The sequence below is a fragment of the Enhydra lutris genome, unplaced genomic scaffold, assembly GCF_002288905.1.
Source record: "Enhydra lutris kenyoni isolate GAN:26980312 unplaced genomic scaffold, ASM228890v2 scaffoldscaffold39, whole genome shotgun sequence".
NCBI classification, from domain to species: Eukaryota; Metazoa; Chordata; class Mammalia; order Carnivora; family Mustelidae; genus Enhydra; species Enhydra lutris.
The window spans coordinates 16,816,754-16,831,429 of record NW_019154123.1 but is presented as its reverse complement, the minus strand read 5'-3'; the positions used below and the strand labels follow the sequence as shown (position 1 = coordinate 16,831,429).

Below are 14,676 nucleotides of genomic sequence, written 5' to 3'. Positions count from 1 at the left end.
CATATTACCATATTACCTTTTACCAGTTGCTGAGCTCTTAGTATGAGCCAAGCTTTATCTATCTCATTTCTTTCTCAAGAGTCTTGTGAGGGTATGTGTATTTGTCAAAATTGAATGCTTTATTGTATAATCGCTTGGCATCTGTACTTGATATAAGACATAAAAGGAACCTGTAGAACTTGAATTTTATTAAGACTTAAAATGCTCAGGGGGGAGCCTGCTTCCTCCTCTCTCTCTCTGCCTGCCTCTCTGCCTACATGTGATCTCTGTCAAATAAATAAATAAAAATCTTAAATTTAAAAAAAAAATGCTAGTCCTCTCAGTGTGAAAATAGAATCTGTTACTGAAATTGGTAAGTAATTCAGATTTAACTGATTAAAAGTTTGCTTAAATCCATTCCTTGGGACACCTGAGTAGTGCAGTCAGTTCAGTGTCCATCTCTTGGTTTTGGCTCAGATTGTGATTTCAGGGTCATGAGATTGAGCCCTACATCAGGCTCTGCACTCAGCAAGGAATCTATTTAAGACTTTGTCTCCCTCTCCCTCTGTCCCTCCACCCCTACCCCCAACTCATGCACATGCTTACTCACTCTCTAAATAAATTAATCTTAAAAAAAAAAATCTATTCCTGAAAGGGATTTCTCAGACTTTTCTCAGGGTGTTAGATGAGAGAGAAGAACACTTTAATACGTAGAGGTTACAGTATTTATATGTTTATAGAGTAATGTGTTCTCAAATGAAAACTGTCCTACTTTTTCCCATCCATAAGCTAGAACCTGAACATCATGAAGAGATTATCTGACACACCTCCGGCTTCCTACTGTTAAACACCTAGGCCAGAGCTCCTCAGCATGTCATAGCATTACCTCTTCTAAAAGGATTTCACAAATATGACTTTTTTTTTTTTAAAGTAAAGGACCACACCCAATGTGGAGCCCAATGCAGGCTTGAACTCATGACCCTGAGATCAAGAGCTGGACACATAACCAACTGAGCCCCCCATAACTTAACCACTTTCATAATTTTAATAAATGAAAGTCATCAGAAGGCACAGAACCATAAAATATATGTTTAGTATGTAAATACCTGTGGCTGATGACACTGGAAGAAAACAGTATTCATATGCTTACATACATATGTAAACTCACTTAAAATGCTACAGCCCCAAGGCTAAAACAGATACAGAGACTCAGATACCATGAGCAGCATTTCCTTTGGTAACAGGAACAAGATTTGTTCACAATTTGGCAAAGTTAAAAATTAAGCAAAGTATAGTCTTCCATTAGTTGCTCAGTAGTTAGATGTCCTATATATTAGTGTATATTTAAACTGGGAAAAAAAAAAAAAAACAAACCAAAACTTACTTGTGTTTTTTTAAGTAAAATAGGCCTCAGGCTTATCTAATTGTAAACAAACTTTTTTTTAACCTCTGAATTTGTGTCAGGACATTAGAAAATCATGCAAGATATGGGATAATTGTATTTATAACTGTTCCTCAGAATTTCTAGCATCCCTTGAACTTATTAAATGCTATTAGCGCCCCTCATCATATAAACCACATTATTGTAACAACAAAATCACTCCCACATATTTACAAAATAGCTTGTAAAGTAACAGTTTTGCTGAAAGCACTGATCTAGACCAGAGGGTCAGCCATCTGTTTTTGTGAGGTTTTTTTGGGAATACAGCCATGCCTATTAGTTTACATATTATCTATGACTGCTTTAATACAAGGCAAGAGTTGAGTAGTTGTAACTTTTTACAGTTGCAACTGTCACAGCTTTTTGCCCTGCAAAGCCTAAAATATTTATCATTTGGTCTTGTGAGAAAAAATTTGCTAATTCCTGATCTAAACCATCTATGCCCATTGACAGTCTGTCATTAAAGGATCTCTAAGGACTGAAACTCATAGTTTCCATATCATCACAGTGAGGCATGAAGCAAGATGAATCAGGCAGATACGTTCCTCTATTTTTCTAATTTATAATTTATTTAAGTTTGTATTGTTTTCCCTAAATCAGAAGTGGAAACAACTATTAGACTAACAACTAAATCAGGCAAGATGTTCTTTACTCTTATTTTTAAGGAAACACAGACAATAGAGTAGGAACTAGAGATGTTTATAATTTAGAAGGAAATATGCCTTCTAAATTTGTTTAACTTGGCTATTTAAAAAGTTCAGAGAGGGGCGCCTGGGTGGCTCAGTGGGTTAAGCCGCTGCCTTCGGCTCAGGTCATGATCTCAGAGTCCTGGGATCGAGTCCCGCATCGGGCTCTCTGCTCAGCAGGGAGCCTGCTTCTCTCTCTCTCTCTCTCTCTCTCTCTCTCTGCCTGCCTCTCCATCTACTTGTGATCTCTTTCTGTCAAATAAATAAATAAAATCTTTAAGAATAAATAAATAAAAAGTTCAGAGATATTTCTTAGTTAGTAAATGGAAAGTGTGTTAAGTGTCCATGATGAGAAACCTCTTTTTTGGCGATTATATTCAGAAATACAATTTTTACTTTCTCTTTGGTTTTTACTTGATTTTAAGAAGTATAGTATGTATTTTACAATTCTTAGATTATTTTCCTAGGTCAGAAAACTATTACATGGGAAGAATCAGGAGATTGTAGGATAATGTAATCCTTAAGAGTATGGGTTTTGAAGTCAAAACTGGCTCTGTCACTTACTGAATATTCTTAAACATGTTACTTAACCTTCAGTGTCCTTATCTGTAAAGTGGATATAATAATATTAATGTGTTGGGATTGTTGAGAGGAATGGCTGAAATGTTATATAAAGAACATAGTTTATGGGCACCTGGGTGGCTCAGTTGGTTCATCGATTGCCTTCGGCTCCAGTCACCATCCCAGAGTCCCAGGATTAAGTCCCACATCGGGCTCCTGGCTCCGTGGGGAGTTTTCTTCTCCCTCTGACCTTCTCTCGTCTCATGCTCTCTCTCACTTTCTCTCTCTCTCTCTCTCAAGTTAATTATTTTTTTTAAAAAAGAACATAGTTTATTGTGGTGCATACAGCAGATGTAGAATGACTAGTAATTGCCAATACCCGGAGGAGAGATTGGATGCTTAGCCTATTTTATTGATTTGAAAATACCTTTATTGTTACTCTAAGGTGATACTCATTGTGAAAAAAAAAAAAAAAGGAAAGAAAGAAAATTTAAACAATTCAAAAAAGTATAAAGAGGGGCGCCTGGGTGGCTCAGTGGGTTAAAGCCTCTGCTTTCAGCTCAGGTCATGATCTCAGGGTCCTGGGATCGAGCCCCCCATCGGGCTCTCTGCTCAGCAGGGAGCCTGCTTCCTCCTCTCTCTCTGCCTGCCTCTCTGCCTGCTTGTGATCTCTGTCTGTCAAATAAATAAATAAAATCTTTAAAAAAAAAAAAGTATAAAGAAACAAGTAATATTTTGAAAGACTGCCCTCCAGATCTTTCTCTGAACTTACATACTTAGAGATATGTATGTAACATTTGACCCAAAAAAAAAAAAAAAAAAAAAAATGGAGCCTGTCATTTAACGTCCATGTTTACTCTAGATCGTGAAAGTTTTGTGAAGGTGAATATATTCTATTCATAGAGAGTAATGATCATCTTAAACTCAGATATTTCTCTTAGTTATTTGTTTTTTAAAATTTGGTTGTTTCAGATGGAGTTTTGATGAAACAGTGACTCATTTCATTTATCAAGGCCGACCAAATGACACTAACCGAGAGTATAAATCTGTAAAAGAAAGAGGAGTACACATTGTTTCAGAGCACTGGCTTTTAGAAGTAAGCAAGACTTTTTTTCCTTCCCTCTCTATTAAATGAGAATGTATACAAACATTGTTTTGAAGACACAAACCAGTTTCCATGTATGTAAACAAGTTTGATAACCTTAGTTAACAGTGCACACTTCATTTCTTTGGCATTAAAAACTTAAGATCAGTCCCTAAATACTTAACAACTCTTTAATGGGTACTCTTTCTGATTTCTCTGGTTCTTTTCACTAACTAAAAATTATGTGAAAGATAACGTTACCGTAATTTAAGGAGAATTAATTTAGCATGCCAATGCAGTTTAGAACTATTTCTTTGCTTTCTGAATATTTCTAGAAGTATGAATGATTCCTTGGCAAAAGCAAGGAATGAATTAGATCTTATTCTTCAGTGTACATGACATTAAAATTAGAGCAATTTTGTCATTTGTATGATGGTATATTTCAGTATCACCTACTTTTCAAAACTTTAATTATGCAAACTTTTGCCACCTTAGGATGTAATGTATTGGTTGTCCTTATTCTACTTCATGTAATTTATTTACTAAGATGTTTTTCAGTCCTGTTTAAAGCATGCCATTGTATTTCAGTGTGCGCAAGAGTATAAACACCTTCCTGAATCTCTTTATCCACATACTTACAATCCCAAAATGAGCTTGGATATCAGTACAGTGCAAGATGGCAGACTCTCTAATAGTCGACTACTCTCAGTGGATTCAGCAACAAAGGATGATGAGGTAGATAATATGGATGACACATTTACCCCCTCCTTAAGCTGAATGTCTAATCATATGGTGCTTTGAAATTTTATGTAGTGACTTGGTTTAAGACATTGTAACTTTTCTCCTTAAATAGCCAGATCATTTGCCTGTAGAAGAAAACGATATAGACAGTGTGGCCACCAGTAACAAAGAATCAGGAATATCAAATGGCGGTGGAAGGAGTGACTCTAAAGGAGGTAAAATATTTTAAATTACAAAAAAAATTTGTTTACAAATATATTATCTTTCATACAGAATGCTTCCATTGCATTGAAAAACAGTTGTTTTCTGTGTCGCTATAAAGCATATGTTTGAGGATTGAATTAAAGTTCCATGCCAATCATTAAGTAATAATATACAAAGCTTTAGTGATTTTTAAGTGTCAAACTTGTGAAATCAGTGGAACTAGGTATTTTACGGAGGTAGTATGATAGCCCTATTTTGTTAAAGGTAGGTGGGATTGGTGGTTTTGTAAAGATTTCTTCTTCAGTTCAGTTCTTTTCAATAACTTCCAAAAAGCTTTGGTATATTATATATATGACATGGTTTAAAGGTATGGAAGGATGCATGAAGAGTTTCTCCCACCCTTCCAATGTTTTTAGTTTCTTAGGTTTTTGAGTTATCAGAGTTGTTTTATGCATACATAATCATAAGTACATATGTTCTCCCCTTCTGCACTTTAAAAAAAGAATGTATAAAGGGTAGACATACGATATATGCTGTTTTACCCTTTGATCCTTATCTTTTTTGCTTAATAGTTTAACTTGCGGAGTGTTTGATTTGGGTACATGAGCTTCTTTGGTCTTTTTCTTTTTTCTTTCCTCTTTTCTTTTCTCTTTTTCAACTGTCTAGTATTCATTGGATTGACTGAGAAGAAGAGGCTATAAAGCAACCAAAACTGACTATTTGAAGTTTTTAGGATTGCAGTCCAGGTGATATAGCCCATTGAAACTCCTCTAATTGCAAGCGGGGAGTACAGGCTTATATAGGCAAAAACCAGATGGCTATATAACTTGTTTTGAAAGAAATATGATTGGTGCTGTCAAAATTTGTTTATTTATTTTTAAGATTTTACTTATTTGAGAGAGAGAGTAAGCAAGAGAGAGAGAGCACAAGCCTGGTGGGGGCAGAGGGAGAGAGAGGAGCAGGCTCCCCACTGAGCAGGGAGCCCAGTGTGGGATTCGATCCCAGCATCCTAGGATCATGACCTCAGCGGAAGGCAGACACTTAACTGACTGAGCCACACAGTTGCCCCTGGTGGTGTCAGAGTTTAAACTGACTAATACAAGATTATCATTTGGCTAACAGGTATTGACATCTCTCCTTCAGTTCAAAATAGAAGGATATTTCTAGGAGGTGTTGGAGTTTGCAGTTGACAAATCGCAGTTGACAGAAGTTAACAATTCATGGTGTTCTAGGAATTAAAACAGGAGACTGCGCAGGCACTACTTCCTTAGCGTCCTTTGACTCTGTTTTAAGTGACTCTCTTAGCAGTGCTTCATTTTGAATCTTCTTTCACAACTGTGTGAATGGCCATTTAGCCTGTCCCTTTTGTGGGCAGCCAGTTTATTTCTGATTTCTTGCTATTACAAAGAGTGCTCCAATGAATAACTTTGTATCTATAGATGTCCTATTTTTAATTGATTAATATTTTCTATTTTCCTTACTCATCTTATCCTACTAGAGCTTTCCTTATGACTTATCTATTTAGTTAGTTCCACTCAGTTCATTCCAAAAATATTTAATTTAGTGCCTATTTCTATATTTAATCTACAAGGAAACCAAAGGTAAATATACTGTGGTCTGCTTTCAAGGACCACAGGAGAAAAATCACATATGTTAATTCCTGTAGTGCACCTCAGAGTGCGGTACATAACACAGGAGAGGGTCACAAGCAGGCAGGGAGCTCTACAAAAGGGATAATCACCAGGTCTTAGCAGTGTGTCTTAGTAGAGCTTCTTGATTTTTTTCGTACGCAGTCATCCTGGTAAGGACTGCCTTTGTGTTCTGCAGTATTCTGCTGTATTCTGCAGTATTCCTAGTCTTAGTGCATTACTATAATGTGTAGTAAGTATTCAATAAATGTCAATAAATTTGTGTTCAGCCAGATCTAGACAAAACAGTTAATGTGTATGAGATGCGATAAAAAAGAAACTTAAAACAAGAGAGAAAAACTTAATTGTTTACGTGTTTTCAAGCTCTGACACAGACCTTGGAGATGAGAGAGAACTTTCAAAAGCAGCTGCAGGAGATAATGTCTGCAACATCAATAGTGAAACCCCAAGGGCAGAGGGCTTCTCTTTCAAGAAGTGGTTGTAACAGTGCTTCTTCAACCCCTGATAGCACTCGCTCTGCCCGCAGTGGGCGAAGTAGAGTCCTGGAAGCACTGAGGTATGTACCTGTCACTGATGGTGGAAAGGAGTGTCTCTGACTTGAGAGAAAGGTAGTTCATTAGGTTCCTACTGCCTCAGTTTCATGAGTTAAGCCTAATTTTGCACCTTTCGGCCGGGGAGAGGAGAGGGGGATTGTGATCTGTAAAGCCAAAGATTAGACTGTCAGGATCAGGAAAAGTGTTATACACTGGGCTTTGTTTAGCGCAAACTAAATATATTATGTATTGGTTGTGTGGCTTTTTACTGGCTCACTTTTCCTTCCTCCCTGGCTTTTTCTCCTTCCCTCCCTTGTTCCAAGCAGTTCTAGAATTCTTACTTTGGAATAGGAAGCAGACAAGGGTTTGTTCCATACCAAGCAACTGCTTTCACGTTGTGGTATGATTAATATTTTTTATTACCTCCCCTGAGAAATTATTTTAAGATCCAGTTTGCCTCATTTGAAATGGATTCAATTGGTAATTCTCTCTGTTCTGTCATGTTAATGTTAAATAATATTAGTTCTAAATTAAAGTTATATCTTACTAGAACTACATGTGTTTTGTATTCTCTACGAATTTATCTTCTAGGGAAGGTGATTACAGATCACAGTGTGATATGACTGAAGTTCAGTAGTGTAACTACATCTTTTTCCTGATATAAGAATCTCCAATTGTATTGATGAATGTTAGGTGACTTGTATATTGAACTGATTAATAGAGCTATGCATCATGAGGCCAATTCTATGTCTGGATGCTGAGTGAAAGTGGCTTTTTATTTACTATGCTTCAGATCATGTGTTGTCATTACAGAGACCCTAAATCTTGTGCCAAGTCAGAGTAGACAAATAAACTCAGAATAAAAGGCTATCTTCCTTGTATTTGAGGCAAATGAACTGTGGGGGTACTATCAGCTTTGGTAAATTAAATTTGCTAAGATTCCACTTACATGTATATACATAGAAGGAAAATAGTTGGAATTATATTTACTCTAGTGAAGTTGCTAAAATTATGACATAAAACACACTTCACTCTAGTTCAGTATATGGCTGCTCTATCTTAGACTCTAGGAGGTTTGGTTACCAAGAGCCAAAGGGACCTTCTTTTAAGGCAGCTTTTATAGTACTCATTATAGTTTTTATTATTTCAAGTGATAAAAATACAACATCTCGTAAGCAAAGTAACCAGTTTTCTGAACATTACCATGTTTCCTTTCCCTAAGTCTGTATAATTAGAAAAAATTCCATTTTTAAATACAGCAATCATTTTAGAATTTTAAAACAATTTCTTGACAGTAAACTTTCCCCTTTGAAGTTTTAAATAAATGGAAATTTAGTCAAAAATGGTGTTTCCTTTTCTAACTAAAATATTTTGTCAGTTTCTGGAAGAAATATTTTAAAAAGAAAAAATGTCCCAAAGTGCATCTACTCAATATTTTGAGGTAGCTTACTCTTTGCTAGATGGCGGGCATATAAAGGTGAGCCTTGAATTTGCCATCTAACTTACGGAATTTATGAGTATAGATTTTGTTGTAGTTAACTGTTTATTAATATTGTCGCTTTTATTCCTTAGGCAGTCACGTCAAACAGTACCTGATGTCAACACAGAGCCCTCCCAGAATGAGCAGATCATTTGGGATGACCCGACAGCCAGAGAGGAGAGAGCAAGACTTGCCAGCAGTCTGCAGTGGCCTAGTTGTCCTACACAGTATTCAGAGCTTCAGGTTGACATTAAAAAATTGGAGGACTCTCCTTCCCAGGAGGCTTTACGTGACTCAGAAATTGCTGAACAGGGTAATGAGAAGAAATCTATTCATTTGTTTGTATTAAGTACATGTTAACTTCTTAAAAGTAGATAAGCATATCGCAGTTCTCTGAATTACACATGCAAACAAAAAAAACTTGCTAGATATTTCTGATTTCGGTTTAAATGTAAGAGAAAAATTACTATGAATTGAGGTAACTTGTTAGTAAAATTGAAAAATATATTTTGATTCTTAAATTTGGAAATTGAGGATTGGACAGTTTTTTCCATAGTTTTCCCTATTGTTCTTCCTCTCATTCTCATCCTTTATTTGTATCATTAATGTTTGTTTTCTTCCCAGTCATCTTATTTTCATCTAAGTTTCTAAATTCCACCCAGCAGGTACCTACGTTTGTTCTTTGGATTTGTATGTGTTCCCAGTTTTTTTCCCCTCGGGCTTTACCTTGAAGACAAATTGATTCCTATCTTTCATCTTTGGTCATCTTTTTCCCCCCATTTTCTCATATCACATGATTATGTCTCTGCACTAGGTAGATTTTCTCCAAGTATAACATGACTTTCATTTTACAAATTTGGGTTACATTGTTCTGATGAAAGCCGGGTAGTTAAAAGGTTGGGAGGGGCACCTGGGTGGTTCAGTGGGGTAAGTCTCTGCCTTCTGCTCAGATCATGATCTCAGGGTCCTGGGATCAAGCCCCGCATCAGGCTCTCTGCTCGGCAGGGAGTTGGCTTCCCCCTCTTTCTCTCTGCCTGCCTCTCTTTCTACTTGTGATCTCTCTCTCTCTGTCAAATAAATAAATAAAATTTTAAAAAATAAATAAAGGGTTGGGAGGAGCCCACAGATAACACCATTTGCCTTTTTAAAAAACTAATTAATTGCATTTATTTATAAGCTCTAGAAATAGGCTATTTCTTTTTGCGTGTACTTTTTACATTCCAGAATTTGTGTTTAATTTCATCTTGGTTAAGACAGATGAGAATATTTGCCTCAATTTGTTCTTAGTCGTATTTGGATAACATCACACTGCAGCATTTTATTGCCCTCAGCTGTCTGTGATCCCGGAAACGTGTGTGTGACTGAAGCTCCAAAACCCCAGATCTCTGAAGAACTGGAAACACCGGTAAAAGACAGCCACCTGATCCCTACACCTCAAGCGCCCAGTATTGCCTTCCCCCTCGCCAACCCACCAGTGGCTCCGCACCCTAGAGAGGTTAGTTTATCCTTAGTATGATGAAAATCTTTTTGATATTGCTATTATGCTGCATTAGAAATTTGCTGGTACTACTATTAAGAGTTCGCAAATGTTGAAAACTGCATTTCTCTGCATCCTATTATTTCTGTATTTGGTAAGTCAAAAAACTAAAAATGTCACTTAAAAGAACCATGTACCTGATTGATAACCTTTTTAATGTTAATTTTTTCTAAAATAAAACTCTTTCATTTCAGATTATAACAATAGAAGAAACACATGAAGATTTAAAAAAACAGTATATATTTCAGCTGTCATCTCTGAATCCTCAAGAACGTATTGATTATTGTCACCTGATTGAAAAACTAGGTACAAGTATTTTAAGTCAAAAATGTAACCTTCCTTGGAAGTCAGTGTAGTTGATGTCATTTGTAAGATGTACAAATTGAGAAAAAAAAGATGGGTGGGGCACCTGGCTGGCTTAGGTGGTAGAGCATGTAGTTCTTGATCTTGGGGTCATGAGTTTGAGCCCTATGTTGGGTGTGAAGTCTACTTAAAATAAAAAATCAAAAGATGAGTAACTTAAAAAAAAAAAAAAAAAAAAAAGATGGGTAACTTATCCTGGGTGGTATGTATTGACTCAGCATTAGAACTTTGACTTTTTATACTTCTAAATCTTAAGTCACTGGGTCATAGGATTTAAAGATTTAAATTGAAACCAACCATTAAAATGATTTAAGAGTCTCTTTTGCTGCCTTGAGCTTTTGTTCCTTGATGAAATCATTGAAATTACAGACTTAAAATACAACTGCATTTTTGTGAAGCTGAAGGTATGGTAATACCCAGAGAGGAGCTCGTTCTTAGGTAACATTCTTACTCAATTATTATCAGGCTCCATCTGACATCCTGGAAGCAGCATACTAGACCGGTAACCTGGTGTTTGCTCTAAGCAGTACTGTCCAATAGAAAGAGAGCAAAGGCCACTAATTTTAAACTTAGTAGTAGCCACAATTTAAAAAGGAAAAACAAGTGAAATTAATAAAGCGTATATTTTATTTAACCTTTACATGAAGTATGTTCAACATGTAATCAATATAAAATATCAGTGACATTTTGCACTTGTAGCACATCTCAGTTTGGTCTGGCTATGCTTCAGGTGTGTGACAGCCATGTGTGGCTAATGGCTGCTGTATTGGACAAAGTAGCTCTGCAGAATTAAGGAACGTATAGGGGGAGAACTCAATCTGACAGCTTCGTATAGAGGAAACATTAAATAATGGTTGTTTTCAATGACGGCCCTGAGTCCTCAAGAAAAGATTAAGTGTTACTTAGTGCTGTCCTGTTAAGAATGTGGAAAACTATGATAGATTTTTTTTTTTTAGTATTTCTGTCAAATACAGTCATACAGTTGAGAAGCTGTGTTTCTTGGAAACTAGACTCATGTGGAACACTGTTTCCTGGTCCCCCAATCAATTAGAGTTATAAATCAAAATTGTTCGGCTTTACCTAGAGCTTCCAGAACAGAAGAAGCTGCTTCATTTGCCTGTTTCCTATATTTTGTTCCGTTCCTGTAAACTCTGGACAAGAGTAATATCAACTAACAGATAATTGTCTAGAAGAAGATAGAGAGGCGGATAAGGACAGATTGTGCTGTAATTGAGTCTTGAGCAGAAAGGTTTTGATACTAGAATGTGCTCCCCCTGCTTGTGCTTGCTCGCTTTCTGTCAAGTAAATAATCTTTTAAAAAATATATTTTATAAAAGTACATATATATGAAGTAAAATAACCATCAGTCAAGGCTTTTCAGGTTATTTGGTGCATTTTATTTATAAATAATTTTATGCTGAGTTGACATGTTTTTCCTAGGAAGAAGTTAAGAATTCAATTTTTCTCTACTTTAGGTGGATTAGTAATAGAGAAACAGTGCTTTGATCCCAATTGTACACACATTGTTGTGGGACATCCACTTCGAAACGAGAAGTATTTAGCCTCAGTGGCAGCTGGGAAATGGGTGCTTCATCGCTCCTATCTGGAAGCATGCCGGACTGCTGGACACTTCGTACCGGTGTGTATTCAAGTTAATATGAAGAATCATTTTTCATTAAAAGTAATTGTCCTAATAATTGATTCCAGCATCTACACTGACTGTTCATATAATTGAAATAACCAAATGTGACCAATTAGATGATACCAATTTTATAAGGTTCACATTAACAAAGCAAAAAAAATTCAGAGATCACAGTCCCAGATTCTCAGTTATATCATTTTTTTTTAAATTTTAATCTGTTGGGACACCTGGGTGGCTCAGTTGGTTGAGCGGCTGCCTTCAGCTCAGGTCATGATCCCAGGGTCCTGGGATCGAGTCCCACATCGGGCTCCTTGCTCGGCGGGGAGCCGCCTTCTCCCTCTGCCTCTGCCTGCCTCTCTGTCTGCCTGTGCTCTCTCGCTCTGTCTCCCTCTGTCCCTGACAAATAAATAAAATCTTTAAAAAAAAAAAAATTTTTTTTTTTAATTTTTTTTTTTTTTTTTTTTTTTTCTCCTCTTGGGAATAACAGAAAATTTCAGGATTACCTCATTGTAAGCTTTTATCTTTACTGCCAGCCCATTAAATATTAAATTGCCTGGGGACACCTGGGTGGCTCAGTCAGTTAAGCATCTCATCTGCCTTCCGCCCAGGTCATGATCCCAAGTCCTGAATTGGCTGCTTGTTCAACAGGGAGCCTGCTTCTCCCTTAGCCTCTCCCCGCCTGCTCCTGTTCTTGCTGGCTCACTCTGTCTCTGACAAATAAATAAAATCTTTTTTTAAAAAATTTTCTTAGGGATGCCTGGGTGGATCACTCGGTTAAGTCACTGCCTTCGGCTCAGGTCATGATCCCAGGGTCTTGGGATCGAGTCCCGCATCGGGCTCCTTGCTTGGCGGGGAGCCTGCTTCTCTCTCTGCCTATGCCTACCACTCTGCCTGCTTGTACTCCCTCTCTCTCTCTGACAAATAAATAAATAAAATCTTCAAAAAAAATTTTTTTTCGTAAAAGAACATTTTTTTAAAAATATTAAATTGTCTGTAATATTTTGGTCCCTAACTAACCATCATAGTAATATCTATCATGTAGTTTTTGAAGTTTTCAATCAAGATCCCTTAGGGATCTGATTTCTATGGACAGGTAATCAAGCTATTAACACATACTTCCACCGAGAACTGTCCTTCTTAGAATAGATGAAGCCCAATAATCTGTATATTACCCATTATTAAGGTGTAGTTATCTGTATTTCTTAGAAATGTATGCAGTATTTTTCTGATTTCTAATTAAATGTCAGAATACTTGACCCTCCCATGAAGCCAAATTAATGTATATTTCCTCCCTCTGCGCTCATAAATTGATGGCTTATTTAGTGCTCCGTATTTATAACAATTGAATGTATAGCTTTTAACTCTTACGTGATTATGGACTCCTTGAGGACATATTGTAGGACCAGATCCAAGTGTGTTGTACTAATTGTCTAGGAAGAAGACTATGAATGGGGAAGTAGTTCCATACTTGATGTTTTGACTGGAATCAACGTTCAACAACGAAGACTAGCACTTGCAGCAATGAGATGGAGGAAGAAACTCCAGCAAAGACAAGAATCGGGCATTGTTGAGGTATTAACATATATATGGTGATAGGAACGGCATTTAGTGTCATGACTATTACAGATTTTAATTTTAAGAGAATATGCTTATTAACAAAATAAGGATATTCTATTTTTATACTTTGTCGATATACTTAGTTTGGGCATTCTAAATTGGGCTTACTGTTAATTCCTAATTCTTTTAATCGTGACTGAGAAGAAGATATATATAACGTTGATGGCTCTTTTAAGAATATATATGTGAGTGGGGCTCCTGGGTGGCTCAGTCGGTTAGGCAACCAGTTCTTGATTTCAACTGAGGTCATGATCTCAGGGTGATGAGATCAAGTCCTGCCATCGAACTCCTCACTCAGCTGGGAGTCTGCTGGAGATTCTTTCTCCCTCTCCCTCTGCCTCTCTCCCCGCACTGTGCATGTGAGTGCTAGCACACGCTGTCTCTCAAATACATAAATCTTTTTTTAAAAAAAGTAAAAAGTGATGGTAAAAATAATTTAAATATATGTGTAAAATGTGACCCATACTATATTTCTTCCAAAGACTCTTCAGCATCTACCTTCAGGGGTTCTTAACATGGGATCCACAGACTCTCCTAAAGGGCTTGTAGATCAGACTCAGGAGGGCTATTTATATGCTTTGGATGGGGCAGGAGAATACATCCTTATTTTTCCTCACCTCTAATTGAAAACATTTCCTTTTATTATAGAAGTCTATAACAAATCACAAACTTTTAATAGTACCTATGATTTTACCCCAACAGAAATATATCTTTGCTTTGCATTATAATTCTAAGCATCTTGAGATATTGCTTATGTTCACTTTTTTTTTTTTTAAGATTTTTTTATTTATTTATTTGACAGACCGAGAACACAAATAGGCAGAGAGGCAGGCAGAGATGAGGGGAAGCAGGCTCCCTGCCGAGCAGAGAGCCCAATGTGGGGCTTGATCCCAGGACTCTGGGATCATGACCCGAGCTGAAGGCAGAGGCTTTAACCCACTGAGCCACCCAGGCGCCCCTATGTTCACTTTTTAAAAAATTGAAATATAGTTGATACACAGTGTTACATTAGTTTCAGGTGTGTAACAGATCTGTCAACTATACATTATTCTCACCACAAGTGTAGCTACCATCTGTCTTTACCACTTTAAAATTATAATAGCTATCCAGCCACCATTAGGTCTTTAATTTAATTCATTAATACAGAAGCACACCTATT

General features: G+C 36.8%; 1 protein-coding gene across 5 annotated transcripts in view; it reads left to right on the top strand.

Moving 5' to 3' along the window:
* The window catches only part of LOC111155090 (DNA topoisomerase II binding protein 1), a 62,202-nt gene that overhangs the window by 37,595 nt on the left and 9,931 nt on the right, over positions 1–14,676 (top strand). For all 5 annotated transcript variants that reach the window (XM_022515141.1, XM_022515140.1, XM_022515142.1 and 2 more), the window contains 9 exons: positions 3,640–3,763; positions 4,340–4,486; positions 4,605–4,707; positions 6,709–6,901; positions 8,451–8,671; positions 9,690–9,853; positions 10,090–10,201; positions 11,734–11,897; positions 13,335–13,472. In XM_022515141.1, coding sequence (XP_022370849.1) covers positions 3,640–3,763; positions 4,340–4,486; positions 4,605–4,707; positions 6,709–6,901; positions 8,451–8,671; positions 9,690–9,853; positions 10,090–10,201; positions 11,734–11,897; positions 13,335–13,472 — 1,366 coding nt within the window. The remainder of the gene's footprint in view (positions 1–3,639; positions 3,764–4,339; positions 4,487–4,604; positions 4,708–6,708; positions 6,902–8,450; positions 8,672–9,689; positions 9,854–10,089; positions 10,202–11,733; positions 11,898–13,334; positions 13,473–14,676) is intronic.